This window comes from Ornithodoros turicata, chromosome 1 (genome assembly GCF_037126465.1).
Source record: "Ornithodoros turicata isolate Travis chromosome 1, ASM3712646v1, whole genome shotgun sequence".
In the NCBI taxonomy this organism is placed as follows: domain Eukaryota; kingdom Metazoa; phylum Arthropoda; class Arachnida; order Ixodida; family Argasidae; genus Ornithodoros; species Ornithodoros turicata.
Genome location: NC_088201.1, coordinates 131,436,102 through 131,457,606, shown reverse-complemented (window position 1 = coordinate 131,457,606; position 21,505 = coordinate 131,436,102). Strand labels below are relative to the sequence as shown.

At 48.5% G+C, this 21,505-nt stretch overlaps 1 protein-coding gene across 1 annotated transcript in view; it reads right to left on the bottom strand.

Annotated features, from left to right (window-relative positions):
• LOC135385423 (membrane metallo-endopeptidase-like 1) overlaps positions 1-21,505 on the bottom strand; it is a 214,863-nt gene that overhangs the window by 144,310 nt on the left and 49,048 nt on the right. Inside the window, exon 3 of the mRNA XM_064614730.1 lies at positions 898-975. Coding sequence (XP_064470800.1) covers positions 898-975 — 78 coding nt within the window. The remainder of the gene's footprint in view (positions 1-897; positions 976-21,505) is intronic.

Genomic DNA, 21,505 nt, shown 5'->3' with positions numbered 1-21,505 from the left:
CATGTCGCTCCACAAGCAGGTAGTCATTTTCTAGAGAACCAGTTTGTTACACTTGGAGAGACAGAGTTCCTCCGAAGACGGTCGACACAGTACATTAGTGTCTGCCGCGGCCGTGTCTCCTTGAATTGCCACTGGCTCCCTTAGTGGCGTTCTTTTGTGGGATTCTTTGGGAATATTACACTTGTTTTAGCTTGTCTTAGAGTGTGACTTCTGTTGTGTAAGCATTTTGTGTAATTAGTTTGTGCTACATTATATTGGAACTGTATTGAACTTGTACTACACAAGTTCACTTGGTTATACTAAATATCCTAACAAAGAACAGAATACAAGAAGAACGACAGAAGAAGAAGAAAAGCCTTTGTTCAAAATGTCGGCGTCTCTTGTTCTGAGGCACTTCCTTTCACAATAATTCCTAAAATTTTATAAATTGGGTTTGTAGTGTGAACTTGCGTATTTAGCAATCGAATTCCGGAAGAATTCTATATTTAAAATGGGGATTGTGTGAGTGAAAGCGTCACCGCCATCACCTCCGAAGATCCATCGTAATCGGTTCATTACCATCGTGGCAGTTACGTATGCCGTGAAGTTTGTTGGGCATCGTCGACGTATCAACGTCATCCATGAACTCTTAATGCGGCCCATCCTAAAGCCTCAATAAACCTGTGTCACGCTTTTATTAAAGCTCTCCTGCTGATCTTAAATATCTCCTCTGGATAAACGGGGACGCCAGCTTGGTCACTGCATTCACTATCACTGGCCATCAACGACCATCGAGGCCACGTCTTCTTCTGCTTATGCCTGACATATCTATAGTGACCACTATCTGAGAAAGTTGACGTTAATTTATGTACCTACCGAATGAAGAGAAAACAGATATGAAAACCTATGAATACATACGCTTGTTTGTGCAGGACCTGTATGATTCTCGAACGTTCCAGAAGATGTCATGCTCCAGAATATTCTTCTTAAGGAGGCCTGAAATAAAAGGGAAGAGAGACCTCCATATAGGTGGCCAATCGCCCAAAGCAAGTGGCATAACACAAGGGCATTTCTATGGCGGTCGAAACGGGAATATCGAAAGTGTCCAGTAATGACACACCTGGTATTGATTGCGTTCACTAAATTAGAACTATGGTCACCGATTGAATACGTATACTTTGCAGGCTGAAGTGAGGTACGCATAAGCATTTACAATTTCATTACAGATGCTTCTACATGGGGCTATACGACGATGTGACCAGTAATGTGCCGCGTGCAAGTGATATTGACTCGCTCAAGCAGCGTTCACGCGGGCCAACTTTCTACATTAAGTCGTATACCAACCTACACGACCACCTTTGAGTCGTTGCCGTCTCCGTGTTCACGCGAACCATCTCAGCAATTCTGCCTACAAACAACCCTACGTCAGCTACTTTGCCAAAAGAGCAAGATTATCTAAAAAAAGTGTATGTTGGCATGTTTGTGTAGAGTTAGTTTATTATTATTATTTCTCAGCTACCCCTACACAGTTCGTAACCAATGGCGCTGAGGAAGAACGGTACGAACGAAATCGCATTGCCATCGGCAGTGTGGTGTATGTGATGCGGTCAGGTGGCAATGCTCCTCCCGTTGACTCGCCAACGCACGACCAACTTCTGAGGTTTCCGCTCGGCGACCGATTCCCACAACTCGAGTTAGTCATGGCTGATGGTGTCGGCTGACTGTCACCAACTCAAAAGTTGGTCCGAGTTGGTGCACAAAGTTGGCCAGCGTGAACGCTACCTTAATGCACTCACAGTTCTACAGGCTTAGCAAGCAAATAACGCGAAAGGCATTGCGATTAGTATAGTCATAAGAAGCTACACCAACACACTGAACGCTTGATTATTGTGGAAACCCATTTTTTAGTACAGTCAAACTCCTTTACAACGAAGCTCAGGGGACAGCAAAAAAAATTCGCAGTAAAGGAATTTTCGTTAAAAAGGATGTCCATTATTGGACCTATAGGCTCCAGCGGGACCGCAAAAAAAATTTGCTGTAGTGGTATTTTCGTTAAAAAGGTGTTCGCTATAAAGGAGTTTGACTGTACTCACAAGTTGGGAGCGATTTTCAATGCTGTATATTCAATGAACCAAGTGAGCCAAGATATTCAAAAATTCCAACCAACTCATTCGACGTATAGCCATGCGAACACGTCGTACCAGTACCAGCCTGTTGCCAATAATGATCTGCAGTAAGCTGCTGACAGTAATCGCCGCAGTGACTGAAATCGTTGAGGAAAGTGCACTTCCATTCGCCGTTGTTCAGACCAGTTGGATATTTCACATAAGCAGGATGCAGCGAATACTGAATAAGTATCTGTATCTCGAAGACACGGTGCTCTAGCAGAGCGGCGCAGCCCTCTCTCTTCCACAAAGCAATTGGGTAGGTGCGGGAGAAACTTTTCTGGTCGTATCATCTCACGCGATGGCGACCAGTGACCTCCGAGATTGTACGAAGTGACACCGTGGGGGCGAAGCGCATGTATGTGTTGGCGAGGGGAAGGCCTGGGCATGGTGCGCTTGGTTTGCTGCGCTGGCGGCCCGATGCACCAAGAGGAAAGCAGACAGAGAGGGTGAAAGAGGGAGGGGATCGATGACGGTAGTATGGGAGCAGTACGAGTGTGCACTTCCTCGTTTTTGAGGATTTGGGTAGTCCCGCAGAGCTATTTCCCCGCAGGAAGCATGCGAACATCAATGGCAGACTTCATTAGCTCCTTCGCCGGTGGCCTGTTATTGCAGAACCATCTGCCTACGTGTGTGCATGTTCTACGGGTCAGTGTTGCCAAAGCAGCTAGCAGAAAACTCGCCAGAGAGGCCTGAAAAAGTCGCCATATGTCGCCAGGTGAATTTGTAGTGTCGCTAGGAAAAGTCGCCAGACATGAATTGCCGTGAACCTATTTTTAACAGCAAGCTTTTCTCTTACAAAAATTCAACATCGGTTTCTTGACATCATTTCCGAAGTTTCTGCGTGAAAGAACAGCATATACGCAGGTGAGCTGGTGGCAGGAGTTCATCGTAAGGAAGCTTGAGTATATGAGCGGGAAAAACAGAATGGAACTCAAAATTTGAGTTCTGTGTGTCGTCTCTGTGTCTTCCGCTCAAACTCAAGCTTTCTTACGATGGATTTCTGCTTGGTCTCAGCTTCCGACATCAAGTGCGGCTTCTGCGTGCACTCCTTTTTGTTTATACAGGGTGTTTTACGCAAAAAGAGCGAAAAAAAGGTTCTCTCAGCGGTAGCGTCATCGCCATTGCTCCGCTAGACGTATGGTCATCGTCATCGTGGCATCCATGGCTTTATAAGGAACAGGCGCCACGCTTGACATGGGTGGGGTCGGGTGGGGTCGGGTGGGGTGGGGTGGGGGGCATCTTATGGGCCACGTGCACGAAACAACTCAGGCCTACGAGGTGCGCACAGCCAGAAGTCCGCAAAAATATAGTATTTTAAAATATTTTCACAAAAAATGGCAGTTTTCCAGCGATTTTAAAAGCTTCCAGATGTCGCGTGTTGTTCACGTAGGATGGTCACGTACAACGGGTTGACAGTAACCGGCAGACAACCAACAACCCTTTGTCGCCGAACATGAAAGGGGGATGACCATCTGAGGTGCCCTCGCCCCCTTTGTTTCCCCCGACTTGTAGGGAGCTTTGCCGCCGCTTGCCCTTTTACGAGCGCCCCTGAGCTCCCTTGGGTGAATGTATATAATGTAAATCAATGTAGAGTGAGGAAGTCAGTCTATGAAGACGACAGATGTGCCGCTGTTCGTTACTCCGTCGGCACAGTTGCCTGACGAATTCGTCTTAAGGCGACAGGTGCCCTTTAGGTTTCGATCTCATGGGGATAAGTCCGTTGAAGTTTTCCTACAATTGGGACGCCCTCTCCTCCATACTAACTGGCATGATGATTGGAGAAGTTTCCCCTTAACACGATGCGACCCCTGATACAATTTATTTTCGTTTTAGTGAAGCATCACGTCTATCCCAACAAACAAACAATAGTTCCCGAACTAAACGAGCATGCTCGATATGCAATTTCGGGATGAATGAATTGGGATGCAATTATTTTCATTTGACTCAAGCGTAAAAAAAAAGGATGAGATTTGACGAATTCGGCTACATCCATAGTGGCTATCCACTCACTGCCACCACAAAGAGAACGAGAAAGAGGAAACCAGACTATAACACTACCTCAACATCAGTACAGTGAAACCTCCCTATCTGCAAAAATACTACAAAAGCCGGGAGCCGACATAACTAGAACAAAAGTAGAGAAATCCGACTTAAAATAACAAAATAACAAAGTTTACAAACAAAGTCGTTCGTCATGATGTCCGTCGCATGACGGACGAAACGTCTCAGTAAACTTTGTTATTTTGTTATGTTAAGTCAGATTTCTCTACTTTTTTGTCTACCTCCTTATCTGGGACACCTTTGGTTCCCAGTTCAGCTGTCCGACTTTTGCAGGTGTCCCACTTACAGAAGATGCCCGAATGAAATTCCCTTAAAAGAAGAAAAAACAAAACAACGAGAGCAGATTTGACAGCCTAAAAATATTCTATTTGTATTCTTTCCACACAGAAAAGAAACTTGGGATTGTTGGTTGTGTGGAATGTTTTCTGACGTAGTTCAGGTGGGCAGTGTTTATCTTTGACCAGAGGGCCACTGTATCTTGGGAGACCTCTGGACGGGTTTGAAATGCATACTGTTTCAAAAGGATAAAATCACTCTGAACTTCACTAAATCTTCCCTTTGGTGAAGCTGCATCTCCATTGGTTTCCGTCTCGCTGTCACATGTGTCCCCTGCGACACAAGTTTCGAGACACCAAATTCAGCAGGAAGGAATCTGCAGGACGCTCCAGCTAGAAGGCAGTCGACAACTTCCTCCTTCTTGTCCAAACACAGCTCCCGAAGCTTCCGCTTTGGCATCTTCACAAGCAGGCTGTCACGTCACAGAAGAAATGACCACTGCAGGCACCAAAGCAGGTTCACCAAGCTTGGGCACACAACGGCACATTCCAGAACAGTGTCCCACATAGGGGAAAGAGGGCTGTCCCACTTTCGAGATAGGGAGGTGTCCCACTTAGGGAAGATAGCTCCCATGTATTTCCTATGGAAAGGTTCGTGTTCCCTCTCATGCTGTCCCACTTACGAGAGTGTCCCAGATGAGAAGTTTCACTGTACGTCCTTCCCACTCACATGCTTACACAAAAGACACATAACTGCATCCTGTAGGGCTCTACAGACGCGATAACGCCACAAATGAAAACCAAAGAACAAGTCCTAATCATGAAATGTATCCTCCTCCAATCAAGACAATACGATTGTGTTGGATGGACAGCATCTTGAAGTCGCTGGCAGATGTCATCGAGGATCGGCAGCATGCGAGTCGGCATACGACGAGTGTTATTTGCCGCTTTTGTAAGTGCCACACGTCCTCCACTCCGTCACGGAACGCCTTCTGGATGTCGATAGGCACAGTAAACTCAAGACCATTGACACACACTCTAGATACCACAAGCGTCCTGCAGTTTACCCGAATCTGTAACTGTTTGCCACCGACTGCTTGCTTTCTTCATGGTACATGAGCAGACTTGGTCTACCTTGGTGTTCATGGTACAACTGTTGAGCGAATCACAATGCACCTCTGTATCCTCCCGCGTACAAGTGTCCCTGTATCGGCGTTGCATACCTTCTAGACGTCGTATTGCTGCATTACCATAATCTCGCACGGCAGACTATTACGTGTCTATTACCAAACTAAGATGGTATGCTTGTATCTGCCACACGCAAAAGATACAATAAAAGTGTCGATGCGTTTGACAGTCTTTTTCACGGCTAAGAACATCGTACCTACAGTGTCGTGGTCTCCGCACTATGGAAGAATAACTGCCCATATGAGGCTGTCGATCACTAGATACTCAGTTTTACCAGCGTTGCATCGCAAGTGGATCACGTGCACCTGACGCAGGACCCTATTATTCGTATTGGACTCTTATGCTGAATTACAATGGCAGATTCAGAGCGCTTCCGGAGCAAATTCGGCTGCTCCGGCAGGAGCAAGTCTGTTCTATTGGCAGAGAGGCGACAGTGCCGGAGTCTTCCAATGGGAGCTTTGGAGCGGCCTTCAAGGCAATGTCGCTCCAAGGAACAACTCAGACTGTTCCGGCAAAATAGGCAGATTCAACCGGAGCTCAAACGTTGTGGGAGGACAAAGGTTGTGGCCTGTGGCGAGGCCTGTAGTTGATTGCGCAGGCCGGGGTCAAATTCCTGGGGTTGATTACGTGTGTAAGCGTCGCAACCGTCGTACGCGTAACTCGTGCGTTTAAAAAGAAATACGAAGCTTCGTTGTCGTCGTAGGGCACCTATGCCCGGAGCCCGCTCTGGCCGAGGGGACGCAGAGTCGAGACAACACGTCCTCACACTTCGAGCTTCGAGAACAGACTCTCTTTTATTTCACACTATGTACAGTAAAGGAAATCAAAGCATTGGATTACGTGAGTTACGATATGCTGCGTTAGGCACGTACCCCTGCCGGGGAAGCGTACCCTGGCCCGTGGTATCCCCTTGCAAGTTATGAGCAACGTGTCAATGAGGGCAAACACACGCACTTGCCGTGTTTATGTCTGACGTGTCAGAGTACAGCTCACACGTGGCACATCATCTGGGAAAGCTTGAATTGGCAACTGGAGGCAACATCACAGAACTTGGCGGCTTCTTTTCTAATTCGGTGCGAGACACCGTGAATACAGGGTGTCCCAAAAAACGTGTCATCGAAAAAAAAAAAAAACTACACCACCTAGAATCATGCGGTCAAAGCCATTTGTTCTTACTAGGTTTTTGCCACCTCCTGATGTGCATGTCATGTAACCTGAGTTTAATTATGTCAATTTTTCCGAAGTGAACTCTGAAATTTGCCGAGTAAAGGTCACTTATTTACCCCACCAACATGAAGAGCGTGCCCAATTTACTCAAATTCATGGTACTTGACAGTGATATTCAGGATCTATCCTATCAGGAAAAATAGCCGAATATCATGTTTCTCGGGGCACTTGAGTATAACGCGCGAGGACTTTTTCAGCGGTATCGCTGTCAGTCCGACCAAAGGGGGTTGGAAACGCAGCCCATAGAGTGATAGTAGAAAACGTGACAGTTCCTGAAATCGGGAGAGAGAAGACATGGTCCCAGCCGAAGTCGGACGCGATAAGCTATATCTGTGTTATCCCTTCTGCCATGCTGGTGTGGGCTGGGTTTCCAACCTCCTTTCGTCGGACCGACAATGATTTCGGTGAAAAATTCGTCGCGCGCTATCCTCTGCGAGCTCCGTAGAGCATGATTTTCGGCTATTTTTTCCGATACAATAGCCCCTCAATATTCCTGTCAATTATCACTAATTTCAGTAAATTCGGCACGCTTTTAACATTAGTGGGCTCACAAAAGTGACCTTTACTTGGCAGATTTCCGAGTTCACTTCGCAAAAATTTACATAATTAAACTTTGGTTACATGACATGCACATCAGGAGGTGGCAAAAAACTAGTAAGAACAAATGCCGTTGACTGCATGATTCTATGTGGCGTAGTTTCAAGTGCAGCATTCCGGAACACCCCCTCTGAAACACGGCTTGACCTTGTCGCGTGTTGAGTGAGGCCAGGAGACAAAAGGCGTCAAGTCGGACCAAACTATTTTATTGACCGTCCTAGCCGGTCGCTCGAGTAGAAGAAGAAGTAACTAGCTCGCGTCTCGTGAGCGCGAGATGGCAGGGCACAAACAGGGTCATGTGGCCAAAGGCGATGTTGGTGCAGCTAGTGCTGCTACATCATCCTCCCTCCCCTGGAGAAAGATGATGCTGAAGCTGCAGGCTGGACGGTGCGGTGCACATCCCACGATACGTGCTTGCTTGAAACTGGGCGCAGTGGGAAAGATCGAGATGCGGCTGAGGGGGCGGTACGATTGTCATGCTGTGTGTCAGGCTCGTTCGAAGAGTCTGAAGAAACTTCCAGCTGGGTGAAATGCGCCAGAGATGAGGGGTCTAGGTGAGCGGGCTGCAGCCTATCGATGGAAATGTTGTCCTCGCGGCCATTAAGCTGTACACGGTAGAACTTGGCGTATCGGTGCAGAACTTGAAAGGGGCCGTCGAAATGAGGCTGAAGAGGCTTACGAACGGCATCCCGGCGAACAAAAACATGTGTACAGCTTTCAAGCTCGGGGCTGATGAAGGGGTGGCTACGAAGGCTTCGTCGGGTTGGGGAAGGGCAGAGCTGGGACATTGTCAAACGGAGTTGGTGAAGGAATGACGATGGCTCGGCTGCTTCGGGGCGCACAGGATGGAAGAATTCTGACGGCAAACGTAGTGACGTCCCGTAGACGAGTTCTGCGCTGGAAGCGCCGATGTCTTGCTTGAGGGCTGTCCGAATACCGAGCAGCACTGTAGGAAGAGCGGCGAACCACTGGGTACGCTCACGCGCGCAGGAGAGGGAGGCCTTAAGGTGACGGTGAAAACGCTCAACGAGCCCGTTTGCTTGGGGGTGGTATGAGGTGGTTCGTATCCGATGTGTGCCGAGGGTCTCCAAGAGCTGGGTGAACAGCCTGGCTTCAAATTGGCGGCCGCGATCTGTGGTAAGGGTAGCAGGCACACCAAAACGGGCTATCCAGCCGTGCAAAAAGGCTTCGGCAACGGTCTCGGCGGTGGAATCGGCGATGGGAATTGCTTCTGGCCACCTCGTAAATCTGTCAACGCATGTTAACAGGTATGAATGACCATGCGACGGGGGAAGCGGGCCCACGAGATCGATGTGCACGTGCGAAAATCGGGCGTCAGGGAGCGGGAATGCTGCTAAAGGTGCCTTGTTGTGCCGGTTGACTTTCACACGTTGGCAGACGAGGCAAGCGCGGGTCCATGCCCGAACGTCGGCGTTCATCGATGGCCATAGAAAGCGGGTGGTGAGCAGCTTCTGCGTGGCGCGGATACCAGGGTGGGCTAGGGCATGCACGCTATCAAAGACAAGGCGACGGAAAACTTGCGGAATGAACGGCCTGGGTCTGCCCGTGGAGATGTCGCAAGTTAACTTGAGGAGCGATCCGGGCAGAGGCACCTCTTCGAAAGAAAGAGTGGTGGCAGAATCTCGCAGTTTCCGCAGCTCTTCGTCTGACTGCTGCGCCTCGGCGATCTTGGAATAGTCCATCGTCAACTTCGGAAAGGTGACAGCATCGACGTGCATCCTGGACAGAGCATCCGCTACAGGGTTGTCGGTTCCGTTCACGTGGCGGATGTCGACGGTGAACTCACTTATGAAGGCCAGCTGTCGGGCTTCACGGGGAGTGTAACTGTCGGCAGCCTTGGACAGGAACGCGTAAGTCAAAGGCTTGTGATCTGACAGGATGTAGAACGTTCTTCCTTCGACGAAATACCTGAAGTGGCGGATGGCTAAATAGGCAGCGAGCAGCTCACGGCCAAACGCGCTGTAGCGGGACTGCGCTGGAGAGAGCTTCTGCGAGAAGAAAGACAAAGGTCTCCACTGCCCGTCGATGTACTGCTGTAAGACACCGCCAACAGCATGGTCAGAGGCGTCAACCATGATGTTAGTTGGCGCGCCGTGTTTCGGGTAGACGAGGACAGTAGCGTCTGCAAGGGCTTGTCTGGCAGCGAGGAAAGCGGTGTTCGCTTCTTCCGTCCACGAAAACGGCGTTGAAGATGGCGTGCCGCGCAGCATGTCTGTCAGAGGTCGCAAAATGCGCGCACAGCAGGGAATAAATCGTCGATAAAAGTTCACCATTCCCAAAAACTCTCGCAGCTTACGCAGTGACGTTGGCGTTGGGAAGTTGCGTATGGCAAGAACTTTGTGGTCGAGAGGGCGGATGCCGTCGCTGCTGATTAGGTGCCCGAGGAACTCCAGCGATGGCTTGCCGAACTCGCATTTTTCGGCGTTCACAACAATGCCGAACTCTTGGAGACGCTGGAAAAGCGCGCGAAGGTGGTCTTCGTGCTCCTCGGGGGACCCGCTGGCAACGAGGATGTCATCTATGTAGGCAAACGCAAAGGGAAGGTCGCCCAGCACTTGATCCATAAACCGTTGGAAGGTCTGGGCGGCGTTTCGCAGACCAAAGGGCATCCTGAGATATTCGAACATGCCGAATGGTGTAACGATGGCAGTCTTGGAAACGTCGGAGGGTTCTACTGGAATGTGATGGTAAGCTTTTACCAAATCGACCTTGGAGAACATGGTCATGCCGTGGAGATTGGAGGCGAAATCGTGAACATGCGGGATGGGATAGCGATCTGGCACAGTAACCTTATTAAGGGCTCTGTAGTCGCCGCACGGCCTCCAATCTCCGGTCTTCTTCGGTACCATGTGCAAGGCTGATGACCAACTGCTGGAAGAAGGCCGGACGATTCCAAGCTGGAGCATGTGTTGGAATTCCTTTTTCGCAATGGCGAGGCGCTCGGGGGCCAGGCGACGAGGACGGGCATGCACGGGAGGACCTGTAGTGACAACGTGGTGAGTCACTGTGTGCATCACGGGCCGCTCGGTGTTACATGGTTTCAAGAGGGATGGGAACTCCTGCAGGATGGCGGAGTATGGACAGTTTCCAGCCTTGAAGCGGGCGATGCGGCTGCACACTGAATGGCGACAGGGAATGCCGTTGACGCGAAACCGGGTTTCTGCATCCCAGAGCAAGCGTTTTTTTCATGTTCACCATGAGACCGAAATGGCTCAGAAAGTCTGCTCCCAGAATAGGGTACTGCAAGTCAGCCACAAGGAAAATCCATGCGAAGGAGCGGCGGAGGCCCAAGTCGAGAGTGAGGGAATGCTCTCCGTACGTCGCAATCGGCGTGGAATTAACAGCTTGCAGGGTGCGGGACGTTGGCTTGCGTGGTGAACGAAAAAGAGAGGACGGAAGCACACTGACGTCAGCGCCGGTGTCAACAAGAAACTTTAGTCCGGAATTGTTGTCAAGAACAAAGAAGAGGCGGGATGGACGAGTGCCAGAGTCACCAGCCGCCATATCTAGTGACTGGCTCGGGAGTTTCCCTGGAAGGTGCATGGTGGTGTACAGTTGCGAGCCTTGGTGCGGAAACGGCGATGATACCAGCAAATTCCAGCTGGAGATGGGGAACGTCGATGCGCGAAGCGGGATCGGCGTGGAGACGGAGAAGGACTGCAGTGGCGGAGGGCTGCAACCTCCAGCTGCAGGTTGGAGATCTGTTCCACGAGCTGAGAAAGGTCCACTGCTTGCGGCGAGCTGGAACCAGTAGCCGTAGGCGGAGAAGGGGGGTGCGAGGCCACAGCTGCGATCTGCGGTGGTGCCATTTCCATGATCTTGTCGGCAAGGTTGGCCAGGTCGTTCAGGCTCATGGTGCCAGCAGCGGCTAAAACCATGCAGACATTGGCCGGCAACCGCTGGAGGAAAAGTTGGCGGAGCAGGGAATCGTCGATTACGGCGCTGTCGGGACGATCGCCGAGCAGTTGGCGCATACGCCGTAAGAGCTGAGAAGGCGCGCGGTCTCCGAGTTCTTCTTGGGTCAGCAGGCGCTGGAATCGCTTTTGCTCCGACATAGACGTCCGGCGAATTAATTCAGTCTTGAGCACGTCATATGGTGATTGTGTCGGTGGGGAGGCAACCAAGTCGCGCACCTCGGAAGCATCAGTAGGGGAAAGTGCGGCAACGACGTGGTAGAACTTCGTCAGTTGGTCACTGATGAGACGAAGGGCGAATTGGGCCTCAGCTTGCCCGAACCATACGACGGGATCGGCGGCCCAAAACGTCGGCAGCTTGATAGCGACGGCGGAAACTTGAGGTGGTGGCAACAGGGGCGCCGCAATAGCGGGCACCGCAACGTTCTGTTGCTGTGGTCCTGGGACTTGCTGGACTGGCGGAAAGTGGCCTGCTGGTCCTGGGAGAGGGCCAGTAGCAGAAGGGGGTCCAGTGGCCATCACGTCCGGGTCACCAGTTGTCGCGTGTTGAGTGAGGCCAGGAGACAAAAGGCGTCAAGTCGGACCAAACTATTTTATTGACCGTCCTAGCCGGTCGCTCGAGTAGAAGAAGAAGTAACTAGCTCGCGTCTCGTGAGCGCGAGATGGCAGGGCACAAACAGGGTCATGTGGCCAAAGGCGATGTTGGTGCAGCTAGTGCTGCTACAACCTGATAGCAGAGGACTACGCAAGGAATCTGAGTTTACAGGGTGGTGCGTGAGTATGTGAGGAGGAACAGATTTGGGCAGGGACAGTAGGACATATCTAAGGTGAACAATTCGCTTCTCGCGCCCAGACCTGATAAACGATAACACGTTCGGAAACTTTCGCGTAAGCTAAAGAATAACACGTGATGTATAACTGTGAGAACAAGCATGAGACTTTCCACACACAGTTGCCCGATGGCGTTTGCAGGTTGGCGCCTGTGATAGCCTTCCCAGTAAACCACAAACGTCTATTAGACATACCAGAGAGATCCAAACATCTAAGACATTTGGGATGTCTAGTAGACATCCGGATATGTCCAGCTAACGTGGAATGGATGTACTATGGCTCGTCGGAAGCTCATCCATAACTGTATAAATGGATATCCTCTGGATGTAACAGATGGACATTTGTCACATCCGGTGTACGTGCCTGTGAGGCATTGCGACGTCTAATATACGTCCTATAGATGTTCCTACCGGATTAACATACGATAATATAGACGTATGCCGAAACGTTGTTTTGACTATCAATTCAATAGTAATTTTTACGTATAGCGCTAGAAGAAAGCGAATCTATCTTGCGAGAACGTGAGAAATTGGAGAACGAGTAAAAGCAAGTTCTTCCATTTGTTCGCGTCCTGCTCTCTGCAAAGTATCTACGTAGCACTCTTCCACCAACACAGGAAACCTGTCAGTTTGACAGCTCGACTCAGTAGGTAACCTCATTACAGATAATAGCCTCAATTAGAAACACAATATTTGTTAGCAAAGAATATCAGAAATGTTAGCGGGCAATTTGACTCATTGCAGACGTACGAATTAATTGCAGAAACACATCCTCGTCACCGTTACAAATGTTTTCGGCCCCAGTACACTTAACAAACATCCCACAACTATTGGCATTTTACTATATGTTCCATTAGGTACGCCAATAGAGGCTACTGAGAAATGCCCAAGCCGTGTCGGGTGGGGTACGGCCACGGCTACGGCATTTGCGCTGTTCATGCACACAAAATAGCTGAAAAAGGTGATTTGCATTCTGGTCTATATGTTGTCGTATGTTAATCCGGCAGGAACTTCGATAGGACGTATATTAGACGTCGCAATGCCTCACAAGCACGTCCACTGGATGTGCAAATGTCCAGCTGTTACATCCAGAAGATATCGATCTATACAGTTATGGAGGAGCTGACGATCAAGAGTACATCCATTCCACGTTAGCTGGACATATCCGGATGTCTACTAGATATCCAAATATCCACGGTGTACCATCCTCTAGATGTCCATTAGACGTTCGTGGTTTATTGGGTTCTGGGCGACAAATTGTCTCAATGCGAGTTCTAAGGGTGCAGCAAGGAACACAGCTACGGTCCGCAGACGATACACAGACAACGTAATTTTATAATGATACCGTCAGTATCAATTTGGTATCGAGAGTTATTACGAGCTAAAATAGAGGAAACTGACAATTTGGCGCCAGTGAGTGCCACTTGGGCGACGATTTGGCAAAATGTCTGAGGTATTGGGCTGGTTGGTCGAAATCCACAAGCGACCAAAGAACAAACACGAAACAACAACAGAGCGACTTGTGTGTGGTCTCGGCTCCTGTTAGTTCTTTGGTCGCTTGAAAATGAACGATTTCACCAAACGCTACTTCACAGGCTGTAGCAAGGGAAACAGGTATGGGCCGCACACTCATAGCTATTAAGCCTGGATATACAGACAAGGTAATTAAATGATGACGTCTTCGATATCACGTTTATATCAAGACTTATTACAAAATGAACCACGCGCCTGTGAGTGCTATCTCGGCAATGATTTGATCAAGCGCTACTTCGTTGAACCAGAAATTTTGGGGCAGATCAAAATACATTCAGAATCGAAGGCGTGTATGTTCCCAAATTCCTGCGTGGCTAGGAATTTACAACAACACAAGAACAGACAATTACAACTGATATGAAAGTAGGCGGGTGAAAGTATTTTCTACCGAGGCTACATTCGTCTCTTACAGCTATAAATGTATTGTGCATCGGATGCATCGTATACGAAGCTTGTTGTCATCAGTTTTTGTTTATTGAGTGTTAGCGCCGCGAAGTAACTGTGGCTATGAGCGGCGTGCAGACGTATACAGTAGTATAGTTATGCAAGGGAAATATAAGGTGCTCCAAAACTAAACTGCATAGCAATAAGCGAGTTCAGATAAGCTTGAAACGAAACAACAATAACGCGGTATGATTGTGCGACCGCTTCCTTCAATTCCAGCCTATAACAACTTGATCTCCAATGTTTGCTGTAGATTCCAATAACCATCTGTATGGATCCATGGTATGAAGACTGGCATCGGATTGAGTATAGGGTAGTAGAGACTGGAACAAGGCAGAATCTCAGTAAACCATAAACGTCTAATGAACATCCAGAGGATAGTACATCGTGGATATTTTGGATCTCTAGTAGACATCCGGATATGTCCAGCTAACGTGGAATGGATGTACTCTGGATCGTCGGAAGCTCATCCATAACTGTATAAATGGATGTCCTCTGGATGTAACAGCTGGACATTTGTCACATCCAGTGGACGTGATTGGCAGGCATTGCGACGTCTAATATACGTCCTATCGATGTTCCAACCGGATTAATATACGACAATATATAGACCGGATTGCAAATCTTTTTTTTTTTTGCTAATTTTTGTGTGCATGAACAGCGCAAATGCCGTAGCCGTGGCCGTACCCCACCCGACATGACTTGGGCATTTCTCAGTTTCTATTGGCGTAGTGGATTGAACATATACATACTAAAATACCAATATTGCGGGATGTTTGTTATGTGTAGTGGGGGCCGAAAACATTTGTAATGGTGACGAGGATGTGTTTCTGCAATTAATATGTACGTCTGCAATGAGTCAAACTGCCCGCTAATATTTCTGATATTCCTTCCTGACAAATATTGTGTTTGTAGTTCAGGCTATTTTCTATGATGAGGTTACCTACTGAACGGAGCTGTCAAACTGACAGGTTTCCTATGTTGGTAGAAGAATGCTACGTAGATACTTTGCAGAGAGCAGGACACGAACAAATGGAAAAACTTGCTTTTACTTGTTCTCCAATTTCTCACGTTCTCGCAAGATAGATTCGCTTTCTTCTAGTGCTATACGTAAAAATTACGATTGCATCGATAGTCGAAACAACGTTTCGTAAACGTACGTCTATATTATCGTATGTTAATCTGGTAGGAACATCGATAGTACGTATATTAGACGTCGCATTGCCTCACAAGCACGTCCACTGGATGTGACAAATGTCCAGCTGTAACATCCAGAGGACATCCATTTATACAGTTATGGATGAGCTTCCGGCGATCCATAGTACATCCATTCCACGTTAGGTCGACATATCCGTATGTCTACGAGACATCCCAAACGTCTTAGATGTTTGTATCTTTCTGGTATGTCTAATAGACGTTTGTGGTTTACCGGAATACCGCCGGTGGCGATTACAGAGTCAACGTCAAAAATAAAGTTGTTCTTGAGTAGATGTGGAGATAACGCTAAACAAGTGCCACGCGCCCTCGAGTACATTATTTATTTATCGATGAAGATGAACCAATGCTGAAGATGAAGCAAAGCAACCAGTGTGCTCACACACGCGGGCCGCATGTGCATTGCTTTCAGTCAGGTATTCTGTGCCCCGAGGGCTCTTGACCACTAAATAGAATAAAGCTGACACCCCAATAATGAAGAATTCGGAATGAAACCAGGTTTTCTGGTGGAAAACGGGAAGGGGCTCGTTATTTTATTCCCCACATTCCTGGGGTAGACTGGGGTCGGTGGGGTAGACTATCGCCTGTGGCGATGAACCTCCCCACTCCCCAAAGCCCAAAATATAGTTGTTGTTGTTCGGGCCTTGTTGTTACTCTTGCGGGATGCAGTGCTGCTCCTGGCGATATTATGAAGTACATACACACTCGAACAGTTCTTGTGACTCAGAACCTCAACAAGTAGTTATAGCGACCTGGTCTGAACATGCATTTTGATAAACTACACTGTAAGTAATATGATAATTAAGAAGTAACAGTGAAGAAGAGTCATATAGAGAAGAAGAGTCAGGAATAGTGAGAATGGCATTATCTTAATTATTGCACTAAGTTTATGGGCTTGCAGCATAGCAGCAGCCTCTCCGGATATCATGCGTGAAAAACTATACGGGGTACACAGAGGCGCAGAGAGGAGAGAGAAAAAAAGAGAGAGATGGAGCAGTTACGTACGATGGTCATTGTGTGAACATTTCTGATTATTTCTTTTTTTTCTCTTATTTTTTTCTTTTCCACGTTGCAAATGCAAGTAAAATCCACAATGCATTGTGTAAACCGATAATTTCAGTGCTCCTGAACGTTGGGATAATCGTTCGTGAAGAACTATGTACCAAGAACTTGAAACGCCTTTCACATTTTCAGTGTCTCATTTGGAAAGGCAGCTCATTTGTGTCTGTTGGTACCGGCCTCGGTGGCTCAGTTGGTAGCGTGTTCGCCTTCTGATCCCGAGATCGCGGGTTCGAACCCGGCCGAGGACGCCAGCAACTTGGTGGCAGGGTACAAGTTGCCTAGACACGCCGTCTTCCGCGAGGGACGTTAAATACGGGGTGCCGTGTAATGAGCTTTCATCGCACGTTAAAGAACCCTCAGGTGGCCAAAAGCAATCCACAGACCGACCGCTCTGGCGTCGCTCATGATCTCAGTTGTCTCGCGACGTAAACACCCCTTATTATTGTTTCTGTTGGTGTGTCAATTGAAGTTTTTCATTGATGAATTGTATATGCGAATGCCCAGTAAACCACAAACATCTGTTAGACATACCAGAAAGATCCAAACGTCTATGACATTGGGGATGTCTAGCAGACATCCGGATATGTCCAGCTAACGTGGAATGGGTGTACTATGGATCGTCGGAAGCTCATCCATAACTGTATAAATGGATATCATCTGGGTGTAACATCGGGACATTTGTCACATCCGATGGACGTGCTTGTGAGGCATTGCGACATCTAATATACGTCCAATCGATGTTCCTACCGGATTAACATACGGCCCAGCAAACCACGAGCGCCTAATGGACATCTAGGGGCTGGTACACCGTGGATATTTTGGATATCTAGTAGACATCTGGATATGTCCAGCTAACGTGGAATGAATGTACTATGGATCGTCAGAAGCTCATCCATAACTGTATGCATGGATATCTTCTGGATGTAACAGCTGGACATTTGCACATCCAATGGACGTGCTTGTGAGGCATTGCGACGTCTAATATACGTCCTATCGATGTTCCTACTGGATTAACGACAATATATAGACCAGATTGCAAATCTACTTTTTCTGCAATTTTGCGCGCATGAACAGCGCAAATGACGTAGCCGTGGCCGTACCCCACCCGACATGGCTTGGGCATTTCTCAGTAGCCTCTATTGGCGTACTGGATGGAAGATATACTAAAGTACCAATAGTTGCGGGATGTTTGTTAAGTGTAGTGGGGCCGAAAACGTTTGTAGCGGTGACGAGGATGTGATTCTGCAATTAATTCGTACGTCTGCAATGAGTCAAACTGCCCGCTAACATTTCTGATATTCGTTCCTGACAAATATTGTGTTTGTAATTCATGCTATTGTCTATGATGAGGTTACCTACTGAGTGGGGCTGTCAAACTGGCAGGTTTCCTGAGTTGGTGGAAGAGTGCTACGTAGATACTTTGCAGAGAGCAGGACGCCAACAAATCGAAAAACTTGCTTTTACTTGTTCTCCAATTTCTCACGTCCTCGCAAGATAGATTCGCTTTCTTCTAGCGCTATACGTAAAAATTACTATTGAATTGATAATCGAAACAACGTTTCGTAAACGTACGTCTATATTACCGTATGTTAATCCGGTAGGAACATCGATTGGACGTATATTCGATGTCGCAATGCCTCACAAGCACGTCCACCGGATGTGCCAAATGTCCCGCTGTTACATCCAGAGGATATCCATTTATACAGTTATGGATGAGCTTCCGACGATCCATAGTACATCCATTCCACGTTAGCTGGACATATCCGGATGTCTACTAGATATCCAAAATATCCACGGTGTACCAGCCCCTAGATGTCCATTAGACGTTCGTGGTTTGCTGGGTGCCTAGTAACTATACGGCTCTGCTGTCTCTTTTCTGTATTTTTTACGGTAAGCTACGTTGCTATAACCGCGGTCATTTCCAGGAGTTTCAGTACCCCCCAGGGAGTTGTACACTCCCCCTGAATTTTTCCAGCCCCCCCCCGAAATTCCTGATATTCCCTAATACAGCGTGGCCACCAATGCCTATAGCCATATATATGTATCCATAAACATATACCCCCCTATGATTCGCTCCGCTCGAAATTCGCGTCCAAGACGCAGGCATCTTATCACGTCGGGTCCCGCATCTTGGCTTCTATGCGCTTTGATGGTAGTCCCAGCCGTAACAACAATGACAAAGAAGAAATAGTCGTTGCTCTTCGCTGCTGATACGAGTTGCGCAACGGACTAAAAGCTGATACCTGTTGTTTGAATTCAGGAGGAGAGAGCCACGACGATATGGCAAGGAAAAAACTTGCCAAGATACGATGCACAAAAGTGAACTTGCACGGCAAATCGCCGACAACCCCGACACTATCAAGCTACGTACCCAAACGGGCGAGTTTTACAGCGAGAACTGGAAAGCAGCGCGAGGCCGAGGACTCGCTACCACAGGCTACCGCTTAGCTACAGCGAGTCCAGCGCCTCTGTTCCGAAAGGTGCTCGCGAGAAATGATGGAGCAGAAGACCGTATTCATCATGTCGTCCAAAATGCGTCTAGCTCCTCAAAGTCATCTCATATAATGCCCTTCTAGATGTTTTAAACTTTTACACAATAAGAGACAGGCGCACATGTGATTATGAAATATTCTTTCTTCAGTGCATGTACCAAGCGCACAAATTTGTGCACTGATTTCTGTGTTCTGCAATGACAGTTTATAATACCCTTTGCGCCTTTTGCACTGGCCCTGGCACACCGCGGGAGTCTTCACAACGGCACTGCTTACGTTTTCCACAAGTTTATCCAGATTTCCTAGCCTTTTATCGCCGGTTCTGCATCGGCCAGTTTCGTGACCAGTTTGGCTCGCTGGTTGGCTCGCGGAACAGTCGAGCGAGGAGCGTGAGCGGGAAGCCTGGCATTTCCACGCTCTCGCGCCTCAAAATCGCTTGTTTGAGAACGTAGCTTCACGGCAGCAGACACCTACAAGAGCTGGTGATAACGTCTGAGGAAAAGACATCATACATGAAAACACATAACCTTTACGAAGCCTTTAGAATTTAACTGTTCATGGTCTATGCTTCGCTTCGTCTACCTGCAAGTAATGACCCACAGTCTTCTTCTGAAACGTTGCATCATCACTTGCCAACTCCTTTTCAAAAAGCAAAAAAAAAAAAAAATACTTTCTACAACCCCGATGACGGCAGGGGCATCCAAGGAATACACCACAAAGAGTTACTGATGTATTCTGCATAGCGAAGCTATGGAGACTTATGGAGAGCTATCAACGACTTATACTTTAGGCCCTTGTACTGCGATTTTAACAGTAGTGACCGCACAATTTAGAAAATGCGCTAGCAGAGCCCTTTAAAACGGGTGAAACCCTTTGTATCATGATGCCAAAGGCATATTCGTGACGACTTATACTATAGCCCTTCCCACTGGGATTGTAATGGAGGCAGCCGCAAAATTCATAAAAGACTGCAGCGAGCTCTTTAGAACGGGCGAAACCTCTTTATTCATTGTCCAAACAGATATTATCCACGGCTTATGATGCTCTTCTACTGGGATTGCAACAGAAGCAACCACACAATTTGGAAAAGGCAGCAGCAGAGTCCTTTAAACATACAAAACCCCTTGTATCATGGTACCAAAGGCATATCATGACGGCTTATGCTATGCCTTCCTACAGGGATTGCGCAAAAGGGCCCGCATAATTCGGATACGGCGGCAGCAACGACTTTTAAAGGAGGTGAGACTAACCACAGTCTAGCTGACCGACACGAGCCAACCCAGTGTTGCTGTTTACAGAGTACTCAGCCTTCTGTTTGAATGTTTGAAATTCAATTACACAAAGAGAAAAGTGATTCCAAAGGAAATGTTTCAGAACTGAGATGTACTTGTCGCGACGTGAAGAAAAGAGTCGAAGACAGGCAGCAGGAAGAATAGCCAGTTTACTGGGCAAGAGCGCGACTAGAATGATCGCGGGTGAAGATGATGCGTGCCCGATGAGCTTGGCTGGTCACGAGGGCGTGGCCTAGCATCGTCGTCAGCTACAGGTACCCCCTCCCTGGACCGTATGCCGGCGAGGAATGAGACGGACAGAAGGTAGGCCGGGTGCCCAATGTACCGAACGTGACGGATGCACCGGTGCGGGCGGGTAGGGGGACGAGGCACGAGAAAGCTCGGACACCGGGGTGATGGCAGGCAAAAAGGCAGGCTTCGCACGGTCCACCGAGACCACCTCGAGCCGATGAGGAAGCCTAATGGTGATGGTCTTCGCTTGACGAGAGTGGACGGGAAAAGGGCCGTCGTACGGGGGTTGGAGCGGTTTACGAACCGCGTCGTGCCGCAGAAACACATGGGTTGCGGAATGAAGAGCCGGATGAATGAAGACGGGGCGGGACGAAAAGGACCGTGTGGGCAGTGGTCGCAAGTCAGCACAGTACGACTGCAGGCGAGTGGCGTAGTGAAGAAGGTCAGGAGCGGGTTGGGCGAGAGTTGCATGGTCGAGGAATTCTCCTGGTAGTCTTAACGGCGCGCCATGCACGAGCTCAGCAGGTGAGACAGGTGCGTCTGTCTTGATGGCAGCCCTGACGCCAAGGAGAATTAGTGGTAGGCGTTCCACCCAGTGGCTGGGGTCGTCATGTGAGCGCAGGGCGGTCTTCAGAGTGCGGTGGAGTCGTTCTACGATGCCGTTGGCGCAAGGGTGATAAGCCGTCGTCTGTCGATATTGGGAGCCGAGAAAACGGCACATCTCTGCGAACAGACGGGAGGTGAACTGGCGGCCTCTGTCGGTGGTAATTGTACCGGGCGCGCCGAAGCGGGCCACCCAAGTGTCGAGGAAAACGCGCACCACCGTGTGAGCAGTTATGTCGGCGATGGGAATCATGCCCAAGAATTAGGGACAAAACGTAAAGCAGGCTTCACCTAAAACGACTCCCATAGAGCCTGTGTATTTTGGAACGAAAAGCGCGTGCTACATATTCTGCTGGCAGCGCTTTGCATTCGT